Source organism: Esox lucius, chromosome 24 (genome assembly GCF_011004845.1).
Source record: "Esox lucius isolate fEsoLuc1 chromosome 24, fEsoLuc1.pri, whole genome shotgun sequence".
Taxonomy (NCBI): Eukaryota; Metazoa; Chordata; class Actinopteri; order Esociformes; family Esocidae; genus Esox; species Esox lucius.
The window spans coordinates 22,547,081-22,569,185 of record NC_047592.1 but is presented as its reverse complement, the minus strand read 5'-3'; the positions used below and the strand labels follow the sequence as shown (position 1 = coordinate 22,569,185).

The following is a 22,105-nucleotide window of genomic DNA, read 5'->3' as shown; positions in this document are numbered from 1 at the left end:
ATTTGCTTGCTTTACCTGGTTACTTAGATCTTAATTAGATACTTCCCTAAAGTGGTGAACAAAGCCGAACACAGTTGAGTACTTTTACTTTGCACTTTGTACACCTCTACTTCTATGTGATTTTTGTGATCTTTCATTTCAGTTCCAAAGATGCATTGTTGAGCCAGGGTAAATGCCAACATGGGCCTTTTCTGAGACTGGGTAATCCTCACCCCTGAATAATGAGGAAATACAGGGTGCTCTGCAGATGCTCAGAGAGGCTTCAACTCCAGAGGAAGAACAAGAAGCTCTCTCCCCATCATGTTTTTGAAGACACTGAAACATTCATAGACGAAATAGACAAAAGAGGACTTAGTGATAATTTTGAGCTTCCCTGTTAATTATGTTTGTTGATGAGGATACCTATTAGCTGTCTTTAAACCATCAGCTAATGCTGGGTTCCACACAACAAAAATTACAAGATCCAGAAAACACAATATAATTTAATGAGACAAAGAGACAAGGAACATCATTTATTTAGCAAGAGTAAACTGGACAGTGTTTTGGAAGTGTTCACCTGGCCATACAACATGATAGGATGAATCCAAAGCCTACAGAATCTGGGCAAAGCTGAATACACAGTACATAAAGAAACAGTTTAGTTTTGACAGTGTTGGAATGTAATGTTTAGAATATTTAATGGGGTAATTAAATGTTTAATTGTCTAACTGGCATATCATTTAATTTTGTATTTCTTAGGTTATGCCATTAATTTTAAGATTTTGGGCTATATTAATTGAAATATGTTGTGCTCTTTTTGACCTGTTCTACTTATAATTTATGCTATTGAAATAACTTTAGGATAAGGGTTAAATTAGATGTAACACATATTCCTCCCAACAATGTTTTAAGTCCATAACCATGTCATTACTATATAATAAAAATTGTGCTTGTTCCAGGCACCCCTGGATAAATGCATTGTTCTGTAAACAGATGTTGACCTGACCTCTAAATTATGCAAATTGAAACTTGCCACCTTTATGCAACAGGCTATAGAAAATTCCACACTTCCAGTTACCAATTTCAACTTTCTAGAAGATTGCTGTTAAATTGAACAATGCAAGTCAGAGGAAGGAGAAACCATTACAATGATTTGTATGAAAACTGGTCAGATCCATGTCTCATTCTTGACTGTAACCAAAACTTTTTTAGAGGCACTTCAGTTTTCAAATGAATGTATTTCAGTTGTTTGTTATCAAACTATTTTAATCCTGTAACAAAATACAATTAAATGTTATTGGAAAATACCATTTTATTTTACATAATTGGTACAAGCATAATCAGACTAAAGTGCAGTATTTAAAGCAAACACACTTTTGCTTTCTATATCAGTGCTTGAACCGCTTGAACCTAGTGTTATATCTTGACAAATGATATTGAATGAAATCACATGGACTCTGAGATAAAGTTGTAACATTAGTTTACTCTTCCTCCATTAGTACACTCAACGTAATGACGTCATATGCATACATGACACCTAGTGTTGAAACGTGTGTCAAACCAGGATGTACCCAATCTGACCAATGGCGAACATTGGTGGGTGCTACTTAATATTCAGGAACCCCCATTTAAACTGACCAATAGCGAACATCAGAGGGCGTAACTTAATATTCAGGAAACCCCATATTAAGTAACGCCCCCGACTTGCGGTCTGCAGATATACCTTATTGTTCGCTCACGCGGCTTGTGTTTCTGCTCTCTCATCGTCACATTCTGCTCTCTCAACTTTTCTTCTTGAAGTGGCACCCGCGTGCGAGCGAGTTTGATCCTCTGCACGCGCAGCTTGTGTTTCAGCTCTCTCAACTCTATCTTGTGTGCGTGTGAGTTTTCAGACTGATGTGACCCCATATATTACCTGTTTGAAACCTGCTTGTTGTTTTGGATAATATGGTGCTACAAATTAAACTAGCTTGCCCTGCATTGGAAATATGGTTTAAAACAAGTTATTTAGCATTATTTAAATGTGCAAATTCATGCTTCAGTATGATAATATATTATGAACATGCTATTACAAATGTTTTTGTGAGCCATTACTATTGGTACCCGTGATTACCATAATATAAATTCCTCAACCTCTCTTCACATGGCAGTCTAAATGTAATTATTTGGTTATTTGTGTCTCCTTTTCATTATATTCTGTAAATTGATATTTCCTTGTATGTAAACAATCAAAGCATCTAAGATGCGTTATTGAGCATTGATCTTTACAGAAGAATTGAAATTGTAACACCCCCTCCCTCTAATAAATATCTACCCTATACCCTTTTATCTTATATATAGTTTTTATAGTTTTTTTTTCTCTGAACACAAATAAATGAAACAAAGCATAACTGCTAGCTTACTGTATAAGAAACCCCAATATAAAATCCCCCCCATTCACCATCCAAGCTCCTGACATTCTCACTCTACATGGAATTGATTTGGATTGGTAATCAGCACACTGTACTTTTGGGGGCCAATCAAAGGTCCGTCATTCTCCCCTGTTTAGTCTTGTTAGCTCTCACACCAATGTAGCAGCAACCTGCAGTAGTGACGTCACTATTCTGGAGACCGTCCCAGACGGGACCCACCTGCCGGACTCTGTTGATCAGGACTGTCTGGTGGAGGTCTTCTGTATTCAGCTAGAATGGAAACAGATACAATCAGTTTACTTTCAACTTGTATGCTCATTAACACACATTCATGCCTGGATTTCATCCAGTATTGTAAAGACCATTTTACTTGACTTTTAAACGTATGATTGAGCAAACATTTTCGGTGTTAACCATGAATGCAATATCGGTGATCGCAAAATGATATTGCCTTTAGAAGACGGAATGTTGATCGTCTAGCATGCAGCGCTGTCACCCAAGGAAGCTATGGTTGGGGTCAGTTAGTTAGGAATTTCTGAACTTAAATTCAAACATTTCATTTCATTTGAATTGGCCCTTACCTCAACACGACAAATCATTTTAATTTATCTAAGATGTTAAAATCGGTAGTAAGTCGGACTCGTTCCAGGTGGGGGTTGGCCTCCGCCAGGGCTGCGCTTTGTCACCAATCCTGTTATGTACAGGATATCGAGGCGTAGTCGGGGTGGGGAGGGGAGGGGTTGCAGTTCGGTGGGCTGGGGATCTCATCGCTACTTTTTGCGGATGATGTGGTCCTGATGGCATCATCGGTCTGTGACCTTCAGCACTCACTGGACCGGTTCGCAGCCGAGTGCGAAGCGGTTGGGATGAGGATTAGCACCTCTAAATCTGAGGTCAAGGTTCTCAGCAGGAAACCGATGGAGTGCCTCCTCCGGGTAGGGAATGAGGCGTTACCCCAAGTAAAGGAGTTCAAGTATCTCAGGGTCTTGTTTGCTAGTGAGGGGACAATGGAGAGGGAGAGGCAAAGCTCTCGATATACCGGTCAATTTTCGTTCCTACCCGCACCTATGGTCATGAAGGCTGGGTCATGACCGAAAGAACAAGATCGCGATTACAAGCGGCTGAAATGGGTTTTCTCAGAAGGGTGGCTGGATTCTCCCTTAGGGATAGGGTGAGAAGCTCAGGCATCCGTGAGGAACTCGGAGTAGAGCCGCTGCTCCTTTGCATCGAAAGGAGCCAGGTGAGGTGGTTCGGGCATCTGGTAAGGATGCCCCCAGGACGTCTCCCTAGAGAGGTGTTCCAGGCACGTCCAGCTGGGCGGAGACCTCGGGGTAGGCCCAGGACTAGGTGGAGAGATTATATTTCGACACTGGCCTGGGAACGCCTCGGGATCCCCCAGTCATAGCTGGCAAAGGTGGCTCGGGAAAGGGAAGTTTGGGGTCCCCTGCTGGAGCTGCTGTCCCCGCGACCCGATACCGGATAAGCGGATTAAGATGAAGATGTTAAAATCATAGAAGTATATTAATTTGACCAAATCTTTCAAAAGGAGATGCCACTTACAGTGGGGAGAACAAGTATTTGATACACTGCCGATATTGCAGGTTTTCCTCCTTACAAAGCATGTCTTTTTATCATAGGTACACTTCAACTGTGAGAGACGGAATCTAAAACAAAAATCACATTGTATTTTAAATAATTAATTTGCTTTTTATTGCATGACATAAGTATTTGATCACCTACCAACCAGTAAGAATTCCAGGCTCTCACAGACCTGTTAGTTTTTCTTTAAGAAGCCCTCCTTTTCTCCACTCATTACCTGTATTAACTGCACCTGTTTGAACTCGTTACCTGTATAAAAGACACCTGTCCACACACTCAAACAGACTCCAACCTCTCCACAATGGCCGAGACCAGAGCGCTGTGTTAGGACATTAGGGATAAAATTGTAAACCTGCACAAGGCTGGGATGGGCTACAGGACAATAGGCAAGCAGCTTGGTGAGAAGGCAACAACTGTTGGCACAATTATAAAAAAATGAAAGAAGTTCTAGATGATGGTCAATCTCCCTCAGTCTGGGGCTCTATGCAGGATCTCACCTCGTGGGGCATCAATGATCATGAGGAGGGTGAGGGATCAGCCCAGAACTACATGGCAGGACCAGGTCAATGACCTGAAAAGAGCTGGGACCACAGTCTCAAAGAAAACCATTAGTAACACACTACACCGCCATGGATTAAAATCCTGCAGCGCAATCAAGGTCCCCCTGCTCAAGCCAGTGCATGTCCAGGCCCGTCTGAATTTTGTCAATGACCATCTGGATGATCCAGAGGAGGAATGGGAGAAGGTCATGTGGTCTGATGAGACAAAAATAGAGCTTTTTGGTCTAAACTCCACTCCCCGTGTTTGGAGGAAGAAGGAGGATGAGTACAACCCCAAGAACACCATCCCAACCGTGAAGCATGGAGGTGGAAACATCATTCTTTGGGGATGCTTTTCTGCAAAGGGGACAGGACGACTGCACCGTTTTGATGGGAGGATGGATGGGGCCATGTATCGCGAGATCTTGGCCAACAACCCCTTTCCCTCAGTAAGAGCATTGAAGATGGGTCTTGGCTGGGTCTTCCAGCATGACAACGACCCGAAACACACAGCCAGGGCAACTAAGGAGTGGCTCCGTAAGAAGCATCTTAAGGTCCTGGAGTGGCCTAGCCAGTCTCCAGACCTGAACCCAATAGAACATCTTTGGAAGGAGCTGAAAGACCGTATTGCCCAGCGATAGCCCTGAAACCTGAAGGATCTGGAGAAGGTCTGTATGGAGGAGTGGGCCAAAATCCCTGCTGCAGTGTGTGCAAACCTGGTCAAGAACTACAGGAAACGTATGATCTCTGTAATTCCGTCACTCACAGTTGAAGAGTACCTATGATAAAAGATCTACATGCTTTGTAAGTAGGAAAACCTGCTAAATCGGCAGTGCATCAAATACTTGTTCTCCCCACTGTACCTGTATTGACGATAACCGTGATATTTAAAAAATGAAATATTGATATCCTTAATAATACACATGAAAATATCAGATTCACTAGGCGAAACTGAAGTTGTATTTGCAAGTGCTTAAACAAGGGGACTGGAACTATGCAATGGTGCTGAAATCAACTTGTTAGCCCCACTAGAACCCCTGGGAGAAATCTGCACAGACGCACAGTTTTTGTAGCCTATTCACATGGGAAAAAAAGACTATGTTTCCTGAAACTCCTCTCGGTTTTTCTATAGCTTATTCATGTCAGCTATAGACAAATGATGTATGTGCTTAAACAAGGAGCCTGGACCTATGCACTGGTGTTGAAATCACCTTGTTAGAAAATCTGAAATCGTGACAGCTAGCGGTTCTGGTTGTTATCACACTGATCACTAATCTTGGTAGGAACACCGCCTTCACCTTGATTGAGCTTACAGATGCTGAAGCCACCACAAGGAGACGCTAGTGCGCTTTGAGTCAAGGTAATTCAATTTGATTACTAACCCCTCAAGTTCCTGTGTGCTGGCCAATTGCACTGCCCTTCATGGGACCCCTAGGCAAAACCGCACGCTGGATTCAAACCCTGGTCTCCAGAGGAGATGTTAATGCAGAATTCTGGGTTTTTCACGCAGTAAAAAATCTAAACGGAGAAAATAATTGCTGTGCATTCTGAAAACACAGGTGAATTGACCAGGAGATTCAATTTTAAATCACAAGTTCCAACTTTTTATTATTAAATAGAATTATATGAAGTGTGATCATCCAAACTTGCCTTTCTGCACAGCGCAGGGAGTGTGTGTGACGGGAGAGCCTGTGAGTTGCAGTTTTGTTCCTATAACGTGTCATTGTATGGGGTTACTTTCTCCCCACTCTACTCTCCCATATATATGGTTAGGCTAAAACCCAAGACTAGCCAGCATGATATTTGAAACCTATGCTGTCCTTGGGCACTATGGGTTAAGAAATTATCGATGCGTGTCTAGAGCTTGTAATGTTTTCTAACACGCTATTACAGTGTTTATATTTAATCGACACTGTCAATCAAGTACAATCACTATATTGTCTTACAACTTTTATTACTGTAACCTGTGATCTTTAAATAACTACCTTCACACAGTGTTCCGTAAACCTATTTATCCTGCATTCTAGAGCACTGAGTGTACCATGTTCATTTGTAACATTAGAATGCAGGTAATATATTTAAAATGCAGATTTTTCTGGAATATTTGTTCTTTGAAAATGCAGACTTTTGAAAGCTGCAAGAAAGTGTGATTTCACTGCTGGGCCATTCAGAGGCCCATTTGCCAAACAAACCTTAATGGTGTCAGTAACCCATTAAAGTATTGAATTAGAATTAAGGAGCAATTTACAACTCAATTCATAATGTAACTCCATCCCTGAAGGAATTCAAGCCATAAAACTACACAGTATTTGACAGTTATGTGTATAATGCCAAAATGTGATATTTTCTGACCTTCTCGTATTTCCTGGCTCCATTTTAATTGTTTACGACCCTTACAGCAGAGGTTCAGACGGAAGTCAAAATCTGCGTCTTTTATAAACACCTCATAGAAGTTTGGTGGGTTGATGTGAGCAAGCTCAATTCTCTGTTGAGACAATAGATAAGAGAGACAGAATTAGTAATGAGTCTTACTATTAACCCTTGTGTTATATTAATATTTTAGGTACAGTTGTTAAATTAGCAGGTCAAATTAGTAGAAAATTACATCACAATACAAACATTACAATTTACATATTTCCCTCCAACTTCCATCATTAACCAAAGTCAATTTCATCACAAAAACATATATATTTTGTTAGATGAAATGAGCATACTTTCATTTGAAACACTATATGACCAAAAGTTAAAGGACAACTGATCATCACACCTATATGACCTAGTTGGACATCCCATTCCAAAGCAATGGGCATTAAAATGGAGTTGGCCCGCCCTTTGCAGCTATAACAGCCACCACTTTCCACAAGATTTTCGAGTGTCTCTGTGGGAATTTGCGCCCAGCCAAAAGTGCATTTGTGAGGTCAGGCCTAGAGGTTGGGCCTAGCCCAAACCCTGAAGCTCAGCCCCAGACCATTATTTCTCCTCCACTAAACTTTGCTGTAGACACAATGCTTTCTAGTTAATAGCTTTCTCCTGGCATCCACCACACGCAGATTCTAAATTAGTCTGCACGTGGCAAACTGCCAGATAGTGAAGCGTGATTAATCCCTCCAGTGGTCAAGTACTTTACACCATTTCAGCCGATGTTTGGCAATGCACATGTTGATGTGAGGCTTGTGCCCAGCTGCTTGGCTATGAATATCTATTTCAGCTTGATTGAGCTTACAGATGTTGAAGCCACCACAAGGAGACGCTAGAGCGCTTTGAGTCAAGGTAATTCAATTTGATTACCAACCCCTCAAGTTCCTGTGTGCTGGCCAATTGCACTGCCCTTCATGGGACCCCTGGGCAAAACCCAAGCTGGATTCAAACTCTGTTCTTGTGCTGATGTGGCTTCCAGAGACAGTTTGGAACTCTGCGGTGAGTAATGCAACAGATGATAGGCGATTTTTACGTGCTATGCGGCCGAACAAGTAGGGCAGACATTTTATGAACTGACTTGAAGCAAAGGGGGCGTGCTATGACAGTGCCATGTTTAAAGTCACTGAGCTCTTCAGTACGACCCATTATATAGCAATGTTTGTCTATGGAGATTTCATGGCTATTTGTTGGATTTTATGCACCTGTGAGCATTGGGTGTGGCTGAAACACCTGATCTCAATTATTGGTAGGAGTGTCTTTTGGTCATGTAGTGTATGTTCATATACCCAATGTTGAGGATGTCGTCAAGTGTCATGCAGAATAAATACATTTTAAATAGTTTTTCTGCCATATCAAACTCTAAAAATAGTCACCGAGTCTCGTTTTTAATAGGCAGGACCTGCCTTTAGGATTTAATGTATTTTATGAGATCAAACGGTACCTTAGGGTTGACTGATTTTTCAATATCAGAAGGACAGGTTGTCTTGAGTACATAATCAGTTGTCAACCACAGGGACTTTTCTGGTCTCGGCTTAAGTATCCTGGTAGATCCCCGACACTTCTCCTGTTTCTCCACTGCCTGTAGATCCAGCAAGTCATCCACAGGTAGCAAAATGACAAAACATTACCACATTGGTGGTAAATGGCATAAATGTCCATACGTTATACGTTTTCCAATCACATGAATGGTTAAAAGTGGCGAGGGTGGAGCATAGTTCTCAAAGTTAACACTAATCTATACCTCCCAGGTGAGTCTGGACAGCCTGGTCCACACCTCAGCCCTGGGAGGGAGACTGGTTTCAGAAGAATGCACTGACATTTCATTTTGGTGTGACCTCCCAGGAGTGGTTACCCTGGGCCATCATTATAAAGATACTGGAAACCATCACTTATTGGCTACAGCGTATTCATTAGAGTGTCCGTATGGTTTATGGGTTATCTGTTCTGATTTGTGTGTGTTTTTATGGGGAACAGCAACAGATCGCCCTTTTCAAATATCCAAGCATCTCCAAAAACACACAGTTTTTAAAAAGGAATCTCACCTTGCTTGGAAGACCTGCTTGGTGACCTCACCCTGTCACAGGAATGTTGCTACCAATTACAAGCCTAATAATATTCCACATTCTCAACCGATGACTTGTTGCCAAGGGATGACCTTTCAGATGGAAAATGATTTTATTTGGCGGATGATCATGTAACTCGTTCTTCCTCTTTAATGTTATTTTTTTTATAACTAGCAATTGTTTCCTGGGGGACCACCCGGTTGAATAAATAAACATGGAGGGAAAGAGTTATGGAGTTGGCCTTAATAACCTCTTTTAACGCAGGATCATATGGAATCAGATAGGTGCGTAGTGTCAGGTGTGCCGTCTTGTCCTGATAGATAAGCAAATCGGAGTGCACAGAGAAGCCCAGTGCCTGCAGGATAACTCCTCTCAGAGAGAAAGATGGGTGGACAATCTTGACGTGGAAGCGTGTGACCTTATCCACTTTTCCTATTGACACGTTATTGTCTTCCACACTAAGAACTCTCACACTCTGCTCAATGGTGGGATTGTAGTGATCTTCAACCCCTGAAATGGACGTAGAAGCACACACAACATATTTGTAACATTGATTTATGTTACTATTTCCTGGTCAATAAAACAATACAATAATGTATTTTTCCAGTATAGCTGTTATCCAATTAGACACTCACCAAAACAGGCAAAATGTGGCAGATGGACTTCTTCCAGTTTTCCAGCAATTATTTTGATGTCCAGGAGAGGGCCTCCTTGCCTGTACCCCATGCTTTGCAGCAATCCCCTATGAGGGTCCCAGGGCCTGAAGTGGTACTGAAGTGTCACTTTCTTCTTACATACCCAGCGTAGGCCAGATACTTTGCACTCGTAACACCCTGCGGTAGATTCAAGTCTATGGGGAATGCATACGAGGAGACCAAAACAGAAGCAATTTTATTCAGGATTCATGTGTGACACGCTAACGACTGAAAACGGTAAATCCAAGATGGAATTACATCTGTATTACCTATAGATAGAAATCTCATCTTCTGAAGAGACAAACGGCTCAAGCTCGATCCAGTTTTCTGCGGTCTGTTTAAGATTGAGCCAACCACATAAAACACAACCTTTAATTTTTATAAAACACTTTAATAACACTGAGCGTAGAATATTATTTGGTTTCAGAATAATATCGATTTTTTCTCTCACCTTAAGATGGCTGCAGGTCAGGCATTCCATCAGAGTTTCTAAAGTCACATAATAAACAATGAGTGAAAGAAATAAATCACTCGACACTCTGTGATCAAGCAAGCAATTCTAGAAATGAACCCCAAATCAACTATCCAGATACAGATTCATTACAATTTTTATTTACGTACAGCTTCAGATACAATTACGCATAAGGCAATAATCTTTGAAGAATTAAACGTCTGAACTCTCATGAAGTTCTTAACTTTCTGTGAAGTTGAAACGAAATAAAAACTGTTTTATACAAGCATCTTTTTTTCATTTTACACCAGCAGTTGTGACAAGGTGCTTTAATGATACCCAGCCTTCAACCCCAACGAGCTAGCTCACAAGACCCCTTCTTACTTATGTTCTTAGCTGTTACCATTACACACAGCGGGTAGGATACATCCTTCACTTGTGAATTGTATTCCCGGCTGTATGCTTTAACATTTACAAACATCAATAGTTATTGCTTACCAGGGCTGTGCACAGACCTTTTGAGAGGCAAGTGCTGAAACGTAAAAAAATGAAAGAAATGTTGGCTCACGCCGACAGACGATGTGGCGCAGCGCGTGTTGCGCGTAACAATGACGGACGGCGCATGCCTGTTGGAGTGCATGACGCACGGCACAGAGACTGACGGGCACATATCAACTGGAAAGGGCACTATGTGCCTGGTGATCAGGTTAATCCAAAAACGACACACCTACTATAGCAGTTTTGCAGATATCCATGTCTGTGTACTTCCAGCCCAATAACGTCTTCCTCTCTAATTACAAATTATTTAAATGTTACTTTAATTGAAATGCTGTCCCGATAACGTGTGTTAATGTTAATTGAGCACCAAGAAGGGACCTCTTGCCAAGATCTGTTGCCTACTCTATGCCTAAAAGCCTATTCACATTATGGTAACTTGTTCATTGATTCTAAATAAGGTAAGGGTTAGTTCCCACACAACTGTATCTTCATGTTACAGCACTGGTTCAAGTGACGCAAAATAGGCGATCACCGGGTCCCTGTATACAGATATACCTCTCCAAGTTATTTACCTCTACCACTTCTGACATAAACGACTTGCTCAGCTTTTGTTTTAACATATTCAACTCTGTGTGCTTCACTGGACTGCACAATACTTAAAAAATACAGGGTTTTCTTTGTCTTAAAGGAATGTGATGCGCCTATTTTCGTCTTTTACAAGAGATTTTAAACTAGCAAAGTGAAAAAAGGGCTAGAAAACATATTTTTACTTGCAGGGTTTGAGATGTTTTGTGTGGAGGAGAGGAAGGAAAGAGTATCCTCTTCAACCTCATTCTTTTCCCTCCTCTATATCATCATCATTGGCCGTTGGTCTGTGGCAGTTTGAGTGTTACTAATCTTAATCTGGTGGAACAATGTGTCCAATTGGGCCTTCAGTGGTCAATAAGAAACACATCAGAAACTCCAGACATGACAGCTATTGGCTTAATCTGCTAAAGATATCAACCAATCATCTCCCACTACATCTTCCCTCACATATCTTGTACACCCAATCCAATCGCAGAATTATAACAGGCAATTAATTAAAACTTGTCAGTTCTGAAAAACATTGTTAGTCGAGTAGCTAGATCCAGATCCTTTTGAAGTAATAAAGAGGTAATAAAACACCACCAGAAACACCAGTCATGAAACTGCAATACATTTGTTGAACTCTTATATTGTACCACTGTCTGAAATTAGATTTGAAAAAATATATTTGTTAGTGAAACCCTATGTGTATATATATAAATATTATACAGTGCTGCTTAAAAAATGTGAACCCCATGTGCAATTATAGTTTTTTTTGTGTGCAGTGTGCACCATGACATTTATTTAATCAGACCTAGTCTGTTTTATCTGACATAACAGGTTTATGGTTACCAATTCCTTTTGTTGGAAAAATGTGATTAAGAAGTTATTAGTGCAGGTGCAAAAAATGAGAACCCCAAGTTACATTGGTTATATCAAGTAGGAAAAGTAGAATCAGGTGAGTAAATAAGTGGGTACCAAATGAACAAATCAAAATATAGATCTTTATGAAAGAGTTTGGGCGGGACTTAAAAACAAATGCAGAGCATTTAACATTACATCAACTCGCCCTTCCAAAATATCCTAAGAGCCATAAGAAAAATGTAATCTAAAACCCAAAACACAAGATCTGGAGATTTGCAGACATCCCTTGCTATACCTCAGATTTCCATGCACGCTTTAACAATAAGAACACACAATTGAAATGGCATTAATGGGCAGATTGCCAGAAAGAAGGCTCTGCTGTCAAAAGAACCAAACTCCCAGGCCTAACTTTGCCAGAGACCATTTGGACAATCCTGAAGGTTTCTGAAAGTCCAGAAATGAATGAATCCAAAATTGACCATTTTGATCACAAACAAAACTGCTGTGTTTGCTGACAAGGCAACACTGCCCTCCACCAAAAGAATCTTCCCAACCTGTGGGACAAATGTCAAGATTAGGGGTATGCTATTCCTTGTCTAGACCGGGTTGATTGCATCTATTGGTAAACCATCTATATAAACATTATTTCAACTCATACCTACACCCCCACAGAGACACACACCCGCAATCAAACCAAAAACCATAATGAACAGGGCCAACCACAGCGATGCGATGCACAGCGGGCACTAGGACCCACAACCTGGGACAAATATTAGGCAATGACCAGTCAGCCTATAGAGATGAGGTAAGGTCACTGACCTCGTGGTGTCAGGATAACAACCTCCAGCTCAATATCGGCAAAATGAAGGAGATGACTGTTGATCACAGGAAGCAGCAGAGGGGAGACTACGCCCCCATACACATCAATGGGTCGGCTGTAGAGAGAATTCACAACATCAGGTTCCTCGGGTTCAACATCATCAATGACTTAACCTGGTCTCATCACTCTAATGTCGTGGTGAAGGAAGCCAGGAAACGGCTCTTCTTCCTAAGCCGATTAAGGAGATTTGGCATGGATTCCAGGATACTGACCAACTTCTACAGATGCACTATTGAGGGATCCTGTCCGGCTGTGTCACCGCCTGGTATGGCAGCTGCACCGCCCTCGACCATAAAGCACTTCATAGGATGATTAAAACAGCAGAGTGCATCACAAGGTCCGACCTGCCGTCCCTGGAGGATCTCTACACAGAGAGGTGTAGGAGGAGGAGCAAACGGATCATTACAGATCCCAGCCACCCATGCCATGGACTGTTTACCAAGCTGCCGTCAGGCAGAAGGTCCAGGAGTATTCAGTCCAAAACTAACAGGCTACGGGACAGTTTCTTTCCACAGGCTGTAAGGCTGCTCAACTCGGGAACCCCTCCTCCCTGCCATCCATAGTCCCATGCACACCTGTCACTTTATATCATGCTCATCTACCAATTATATCATGCACACCTGTCACTTTATATCATGCTCATCTACCAATCATATCATCCACACCTGTCACTTTATATCATGCTCATCTACCAATCATATCATGCACACCTGTCACTTTATATCATGCTCATCTACCAATCATATCATGCACACCTGTCACTTTATATCATGCTCATCTACCAATCATATCATGCACACCTGTCACTTTATATCATGCTCATCTACCAATCATATCATCCACACCTGTCACTTTATATCATGCTCATCTACCAATCATATCATGCACACCTGTCACTTTATATCATGCTCATCTACCAATCATATCATGCACACCTGTCACTTTATATCATGCTCATCTACCAATCATATCATGCACACCTGTCACTTTATATCATGTTCATCTACCAATCATATCATGCACACCTGTCACTTTATATCATGCTCATCTACCAATCATATCATGCACACCTGTCACTTTATATCATGCTCATCTACCAATCATATCATGCACACCTGTCACTTTATATCATGCTCATCTACCAATCATATCATGCACACCTATCACTTTATATCATGCTCATCTACCAATCATATCATGCACACCTGTCACTTTATATCATGCTCATCTACCAATCATATCATGCACACCTATCACTTTATATCATGCTCATCTACCAATCATATCATGCACACCTGTCACTTTATATCATGCTCATCTACCAATCATATCATGCACACCTGTCACTTTATATCATGCTCATCTACCAATCATATCATGCACACCTGTCACTTCTACATTGGACTACGGTTGTACAGTATAGTTATTATTATTGATGTGTGTGTTTTTATAGGGTTATCATTGATTATGTTATTTTTTATATTATTTTTTACTGTTACTTTTTAACCTTTAACTGCACTGTTGGGAGTAGGAAAACCAAGCATTTCATTGCCATAACTTATTGCAAATGACAAATAAACCTTTGAACCTTGAGGGGGAACATAAGTCTGCATAATTTAGCCTGTACCATATCTCTCTTGGCCATCACAGGCTTGTAGAGCAGTGTTCCTCTATTTCATTACATGAATTGACTTCTTTACTCATTGTTTTATTTATTCATTACACTGTAATTGTGTGTGAGCAAACCTTCCTATGGCTTTGTATATAGTTTCTCTAAAACTGTCTAACATACCATTCAGTAATGAATTCGAATGAAACTAATTGCCATTCTGCGTCCGATAATCTGTAATAAACTTGTCTTTTTCTTCTCGAATGCTGCCTGTACAGATGTTTTATTTACAAAATTCCCAGAAAGTGTTTGGTGGACACAGTGACCACAGTGGACCGCTTATGCACACTGTCCCACATTGTGTAGGCACTTGTCCCACCTGAAATCTCATTGGCCCCTTGAATACCCCTCAGTTGTCACTGCAAAATATAGAGCATTATTTCAATGTCCTCGAATAAGAAAACAGGACGGGAATTTAGTTCAGTTTAAACCACACTAATGGTTTAATGGACCAGTGGTAGAGGAGGGGTTATGAATTTAACGCACATGTACTTCATTGTTGTGCACGGTGTGTGGGTAAGCCAACTACAAACGTATAACACCGACCAGGGCTGTAGCACAAGGTGATCATATTTAATGCTACTGTATTATCAGATCATGTTGCCAACAGTGTCTTGACATGTTACATTAACATTCAGAGACTGGGCCAGAGGACTGGGCTATGATCATCTCTCTACAACTGAGATTACTGAGACCAGTCAGGGTCAGAGCAACTCTTAGTGTGTGTGTTTGTGCGTGTACATCCATCATGCACACATGGTGTGAGTCAACTAGGGTTGATTTAGATACTCAATTTAGACCTACTTCTTTTCAGACAAGTCAGAGTCTGAAGCGCATAGTCCGGACATTTCTGAATAGAAGCGGAGGGTCTAGCCTCATCTCAACAACTTCCCTCAAAAACTGTAGGTTAACAGGGGGAGTGCTTTTGTTGCCTGATGGTACAGAGACAATCCTTGGCTACAGTGGTACTCACTAAGCAAAAACTAGGTTTCTTGCTATGTTTGCAGTCACTTTTCCCTTCCCAACGTTACAGCTTCTCCCTCGTGCATCCAAGTCAGGGTACTGACTTGTTTCATGATTTCATGATGAAAAAGCCTTGTTTCATGATGGTAGCCTTAGAAGTCATACAAAATCTGATCACTACTATAATACAGAGTCCTTTCCTGTAGGACGTTACAGATAACTGTGGTCAGTCATGGTGGTGACATTGGTCTTTCTATGGCACCACCAGTGTTCACATCTGAATAGAGCTAGAAAGTGTTTTTCTGCTAATCTTTTATCTTTATGGGGGTAATTCCCCTACCCCATATACCAGGATTAAACATCTGTTTGTGATGGCCTTTTGACCTTTAGTTCCTGTCTCCACACCTGTAGAATTGGTATCTCTTCATTGTTCTTCCCTTAATATAAAGACAAGTCTAACTCTACAGGTGTATCTCAAAAAATTAGAACAGAGGTAAAGTTCATTTTTCCTGTAATTCAAATCAAAAAGTGACATCTTCATATATTCTAGATTCATTACACATAAAGTGAAATATTTCAAGCCTTTTTTTGTTTCAATCTTGATGAGTATGGCTTACAGCTCATGGATATAAAAAATCCAGTATCTCAAAATATTTAAATAAAAAATGTATAATACAGACATGTCACAGTTGTATAGAGCTCTGCTGCCAGTTCTTCATTGAACGATTCAATTGAATTAATAATGTAATAGTTCTCGAGCATTTTTACCTTAAGCAAAGGCTATGTGTATGTTTTCATTCTATAAATGTGTTCAGCGTGACAATAAACAGAGTAAAGATTTTTTTTTTTCTGCGAACGTAAAATAACCGTTGGGGTGACTGGCATCACCGTCCTGGAGGACCGAGAATGTACTATACATCTGAACGAGTCACTAAAACAGGAGTCGTGACTCTCGAGTCAGTAAAATGAGTCGTTCAAAAACCGCGGCTTATTGGCGAACTACAAATAGGGCATGGCATTGTTCGCAGATCCCTTTAAAATAGGCACTCCCTCGCGTGCATCTTCCTTAAATAACACACACATTACCAGAATGAGAGGTTAATGAGAGTACAATACATTTACACAGAGACCATTTTTTTGTGTGTGTGTTCTGCCACTGACACTGACCAGAAAGGGCCCCCTGTTGATTTTTTACCCGAATTACATCGCAGAGCTCAATCTGTACATCTCCTTCTTGTTGCCAACAACTGGGATTTCAATTGTACGGGAGGGAAGAACTGAGTTTCTTTGAACTGTAAAGTTGTCTGCTACACAGGGCACAAAAACACAATAAAATCTGGTGTGGTGTTTCAAACAGTTTGTCTAATCAAAACACCATTACACTGACTGCATTTCTTGGGTTGTCTGAACAGAATATCAAGCGATGATATGTCTGTATTCTGTCTAAGATGGAAATGCTCATTGTGTTACATGCTGTTTTTGCACATTTCACATCCATCAGTGTGCATAGCACTGACCGTTGTTATGATACCCAACTGTTGTAACCAGAGGAATAATTGGTATATAAAATCTAGCGGGTCATTATGCTGACCTAATTTCAATGATGGAATGGTGTGGTTTATCTCTATCAAAACTTGCTCTAACACACAATGCCTAATATGAGTCCCTGCCTCTGAACTGCAGACAAGGGAGCAGCAAAGCTTTCTTTAATATCTAAACATTCTACAATGGATTGTGAGGCTAAATTAGTACGTTTTATTTTTTATATATATATAGTATATATATAGCAACAAATATTTTGTTTATATAAAAAGTATAAAACTGTAAACTGTCTTTTGAGCTCACCTACATCTCCACAAGTGGTACAGCAGGCTAATAACTGGTTAATGTAAAGTATTGACAACTACTTTAGATTGTTTGCTGAATTGTCAAATAATCACCAAGAAAAGTGGGGATTAGCACCTCCATTAACACATAGATTGAAATTGATGGCTGTTCAGCAATTTTGAGTGTTGCCAATTGAATATGGCCAATTGCAAATACACTGTGCCCTTAGATTTTCCAGTATATTTTGATTCTACAGAATCTCCTGAACAATTCCTACAATACATTCATTTTTCTTTCGTTTTTTTTTTTTTTTTTATGAAGATATTCCTTTTATTATCTATGTCTTTACAATATACACTAAGGAAAGTGGCAAAATACACTCACCTAAAGGATTATTAGGAACACCTGTTCAATTTCTCATTAATGCAATTATCTAATCAACCAATCACATGGCAGTTGCTTCAATGCATTTAGGGGTGGGGTCCTGGTCAAGACAATCTCCTGAACTCCAAACTGAATATTAGAATGGGAAAGAAAGGTGATTTAAGCAATTTTGAGCGTGGCATGGTTGTTGGTGCCAGACGGGCCGGTCTGAGTATTTCAAAATCTGCTCAGTTACTGGGATTTTCACGCACAACCATTTCTAGGGTTTACAAAGAATGGTGTAAAAAGGGAAAAACATCCAGTATGCGGCAGTCCTGTGGGCGAAAATGCCTTGTTGATGCTAGAGGTCAGAGGAGAATGGGCCAACTGATTCAAGCTGATAGAAGAGCAACCTTGACTGAAATAACCACTCGTTTTAACCGAGGTATGCAGCAAAGCATTTGTGAAGCCACAACATGCACAACCTTGAGGCGGATGGGCTACAACAGCAGAAAACCCCACCTGGTACCACTCATCTCCATTACAAATAGGAAAAAGAGGCTACAATTTGCACGAGCTCACCAAAATTGGACAGTTGAAGACTGGAAGAATGTTGCCTGGTCTGATGAGTCTCAATTTCTGTTGAGACATTCAGATGGTAGAGTCAGAATTTGGCGTAAACAGAATGAGAACATGGATCCATCATGCCTTGTTACCACTGTGCAAGCTGGTGGTGGTGGTGTAATGGTGTGGGGGATGTTTTCTTGGCACACTTTAGGCCCCTTAGTGCCAATTGGGCATCGTTTAAATGCCACGGCCTACCTGAGCATTATTTCTGACCATGTCCATCCCTTTATGACCACCATGTACCCATCCTCTGATGGCTACTTCCAGCAGGATAATGCACCATGTCACAAAGCTCAAATCATTTCAAATTGCTTTCTTGAACATGACAATGAGTTCACTGTATTGAAATGGCCCCCACAGTCACCAGATCTCAACCCAATAGAGCATCTTTGGGATGTGGTGGAACGGGAGCTTTCATGCCCTGGATGTGCATCCCACAAATCTCCATCAACTGCAAGATGCTATCCTATCAATATGGGCCAACATTTCTAAAGAATGCTTTCAGCACCTTGTTGAATCAATGCCACGTAGAATTAAGGCAGTTCTGAAGGCAAAAGTGGGTCAAACACAGTATTAGCATGGTGTTCCTAATAATCCTTTAGGTGATTGTAGATTAATGTAATATGATTAATAACGCGTGTACAGCAGACTTTTATTTTGAAGGCAAAATCTGAACACCGGAAGTGTTATTGTTGCTACAGAATCTTTAATGTTGCCAGCATGACGCTACTGCTTTGTAGCCTACTGTACAGTGACCTTTAAGACGAGTTCGATATGTACGTTAGTGGTAAAGCGTTTTACTAGACACAAACCTCGTGAAAAAAGATCTTGAAATATATGTAATTTCCAAAAAAATACACATTTGCAATCATAATTTAGACAATACGTCATTTAACAGCACTTAGCTATTGTTAAATTATTGTAAAAACACATAGCTACACAATGACAGAAGAAATGTAAATCCAGAACAGCTTTGTTATTAAGTTTTGATATAGGCTAGAATTGTTTTAGGGTTGCCACCCATTCCGTAAAATATTCAATATTTCCACATTTCACTGAAAAAAAGATTCAGTTTTCAAACTGGTGTTTTCCGTGTTTGACCATCTTAGTGATCAAAGGCAGTTTAATTTACCAGAAATACAGTCTGGACATCCGATTAATAATACATTATTACAATAATATTTATTATATCACTGGTTAGCTGGAGACATCACACACCTGTAGGAGCTGATGTGCGTATGTGCTTTTAACTCTTTTAGCTGTTGAGTGCTGTCGGCTAAATTTTTTTGTGTGTGTGTTCTGCCACTGTCTTGCTTGTGGCCAATTTCAACAAAGTTGAACGTTCGTTTTAACTGTTGCTTGTAATGGAGCAAAAACTTTAGGCTACAGCTGTAAGCTACTACTGTACATAATAGTATGAACACTGGAACCAAATACTTCTTTCAAAAATGGTTCACAACTTCTGATTTGCTGATTAGACTCTCATCACATATCGTTGGGTTCATTCGCATAGCCTAAGATGCCGTGTCAGCTCCTGACTCTCGTTTGGATCTGAAACCCACTATATCAGAATGGTCTGTGTGACACTCACCTTGTTTTGACATCGCCATTTCAGTCAGTACAGTTAAGTGATCTTTTTCTTGTAGTTCAACTGTAATTCTCAACAGAAAGAGAGTAGGTTTACTTATTTCTCCAATTGCGTAGATCTGCGTCAATATGCTTTACGGGAATAAACGTCTTCTGAGATCAGCGTCTTGTGAGCAACATTAAAGAAACACTTCCGGGTCACGAAAATCTGGAATTCTTCAAAATAAAAGAGAGCAACGAATTACTTAAAAACTGAGATAAATTGAGTTTATTAATTGTTTGAGAACATGTACCTCTCAAAACATTGACAACAATTCACATATGATCATATTTAAGTGTAATTTCGATAAAAAGTGGGTGTTAAAACACGTTCCAAGGGTAAAATTCAGACAATGCCAATGACAGAAAATGGAATACATATTGCCTCATAACTCATAAACTATTGAATATTCCACAGAGAAAGCAGTGTAGGAAATGTCCAGGAGAATGTGTAGAATAAGACAACCCTTTCTAATCATGGGGAACAGTGTGCTACATCTAGCAACACAATATTTCCACACCCTCTTTTTCCACAATGTAACTCATTGCATATGAAATATATATTGGCCTATAAAAAAAAACTGTTCTACATGCCGCGGTGAATGTATTGTAGGAAATGTTCAGGAGACTCTATAGATTGATTATATGCAAAGAAATCAAGGGGCACTGTGTATTTGCAATTGTTGCTGGGGTTTTACTCCGCCCACCCCATTGGCCACAATGGGGTGGGCGTCTCTATGACGTCTCTATGTTACCAAATTTATAGCATATGGCTTCCCTGTATGTTGGTCCCGTTGGCCAGAACCCAGGTCTTCATGACTTATTCCAACCAGGGATACCATATGAGTCTAATAGAATCAGCCTGAGTGCTAACTTGAAATAACTAGAAATGAAACACAGAAGTGTTTTTTTTTTATAGGCCAATATGTATTTCAAATGCATTGAGTTACATTATGGCCAATGGGGTGGGCGGAGTAAAACACCAGCAACTATTGCAAATACAGAGTGCCCCTTGATTTCTTTGCATATAATCAATCTATAGAGTCTCCTGAACATTTCCTACAATACATTCACTGCGGCGTATAGAACAGTTTTCTCTTTATAGGCCAATATATATTTCATATGCATTGAGTTACATTATGGCCAATGGGGTGGGTGGAGTAAAACACCAGCAATAATTGCAAATACAGAGTGCCCCTTGATTTCTTTGCATATAATCATTCTATGGAGTCTCCTGAACATTTCCTACAATACATTCACTGCGGCGTATTGAACAGTTTTTTTTCTATAGGGCAATATATATTTCATATCCATTGAGTTACATTGTGGCCAATAGGATCTAGGATGGGTGGAGTAAAATGCCAGCAACAATTGCAAATACAAAGTACCCCTTGATTTCTTTGCATATAATTATTCTACCCACTCTCCTAAACATTTCCTAGAGTACATTTTTACATTATACACTAAGCAAAGTGTCAAAATCGATACATTTAATATTATTAAAATCGCGTTTTACTGCAGACTTCTATTTTGAAGGCAAAATCCGAAAACCGGAAGTCTTATTGTTGCTACGGAATCTCTAATGTTGCCAACATGACGCTAATTCTTCTGAGCAACAATAAAGAAACAATTCCGGGTCACGAAAATCTGGAATTTTTCAAAACAAAAGAGAACAACGAATAACTTAAAAACTGAGATAAATTGAGTTTATTAATTGTTTGAGAACATGTAATTCTCAAAACATTGACAACAATTCAAATATGATCATATTTAAGAGTAATTTCAATAAAAAGTGGGTGTTAAAACACGTTCCAAGGGTAAAATTCAGACAATGCCAATGACAGAAAAAGGAATACATATTGCCTCATAACTCATAAACTATTGAATATTCCACAGAGAAAGCAGTGTAGGAAATGTCCAGGAGAATGTGTAGAGTAAGACAAACCTGTCTAATCATGGGGAACGGTGTGCTACATCTAGCAACACAATATTTCCACACCCTCTTTTTCCACAATGTAACTCATGCATATGAAATATATATTGGCCTATAAAAAAAAACTGTTCTA

General features: G+C 40.1%; 1 protein-coding gene across 5 annotated transcripts; it reads right to left on the bottom strand.

The window, feature by feature from the left end:
* Positions 1-1,664: 1,664 nt before the first annotated feature.
* sb:cb1081 (NACHT, LRR and PYD domains-containing protein 1a) lies at positions 1,665-20,159 on the bottom strand. 5 transcript variants are annotated; one of them, XM_029117673.2, is made up of 10 exons: positions 20,005-20,159; positions 13,177-13,328; positions 12,904-13,019; positions 10,156-10,193; positions 9,974-10,038; positions 9,645-9,859; positions 9,260-9,519; positions 8,388-8,525; positions 6,881-7,013; positions 1,665-2,660 (listed from the first exon to the last, which is right to left on the bottom strand). In XM_029117673.2, the coding sequence occupies exons 4-10, from the start codon at positions 10,183-10,185 to the stop codon at positions 2,578-2,580; spliced, it is 924 nt and encodes a 307-aa protein (XP_028973506.1). In that variant the 5' UTR covers positions 10,186-10,193; positions 12,904-13,019; positions 13,177-13,328; positions 20,005-20,159; the 3' UTR covers positions 1,665-2,577. The 5 variants fall into 5 exon arrangements, with proteins under 5 accessions (XP_028973506.1, XP_034146526.1, XP_034146527.1 ...); XM_034290635.1 differs by lacking the exon at positions 13,177-13,328; XM_034290636.1 differs by lacking the exons at positions 12,904-13,019; positions 13,177-13,328 and adding an exon at positions 10,654-10,687.
* Between the last annotated feature and the right edge of the window lie 1,946 nt (positions 20,160-22,105).

Excerpts from the sequence above, each read along its gene's own strand:
- sb:cb1081 (XM_034290634.1), bottom strand. Across the intron at positions 7,014-8,387 it reads AAAAATCAGTCAACCCTAAG|AGAATTGAGCTTGCTCACAT; the intron begins GTACCGTTTGAT and ends TTGTCTCAACAG. Across the intron at positions 2,661-6,880 it reads GAGCCAGGAAATACGAGAAG|CTGAATACAGAAGACCTCCA; the intron begins GTCAGAAAATAT and ends TTTCCATTCTAG.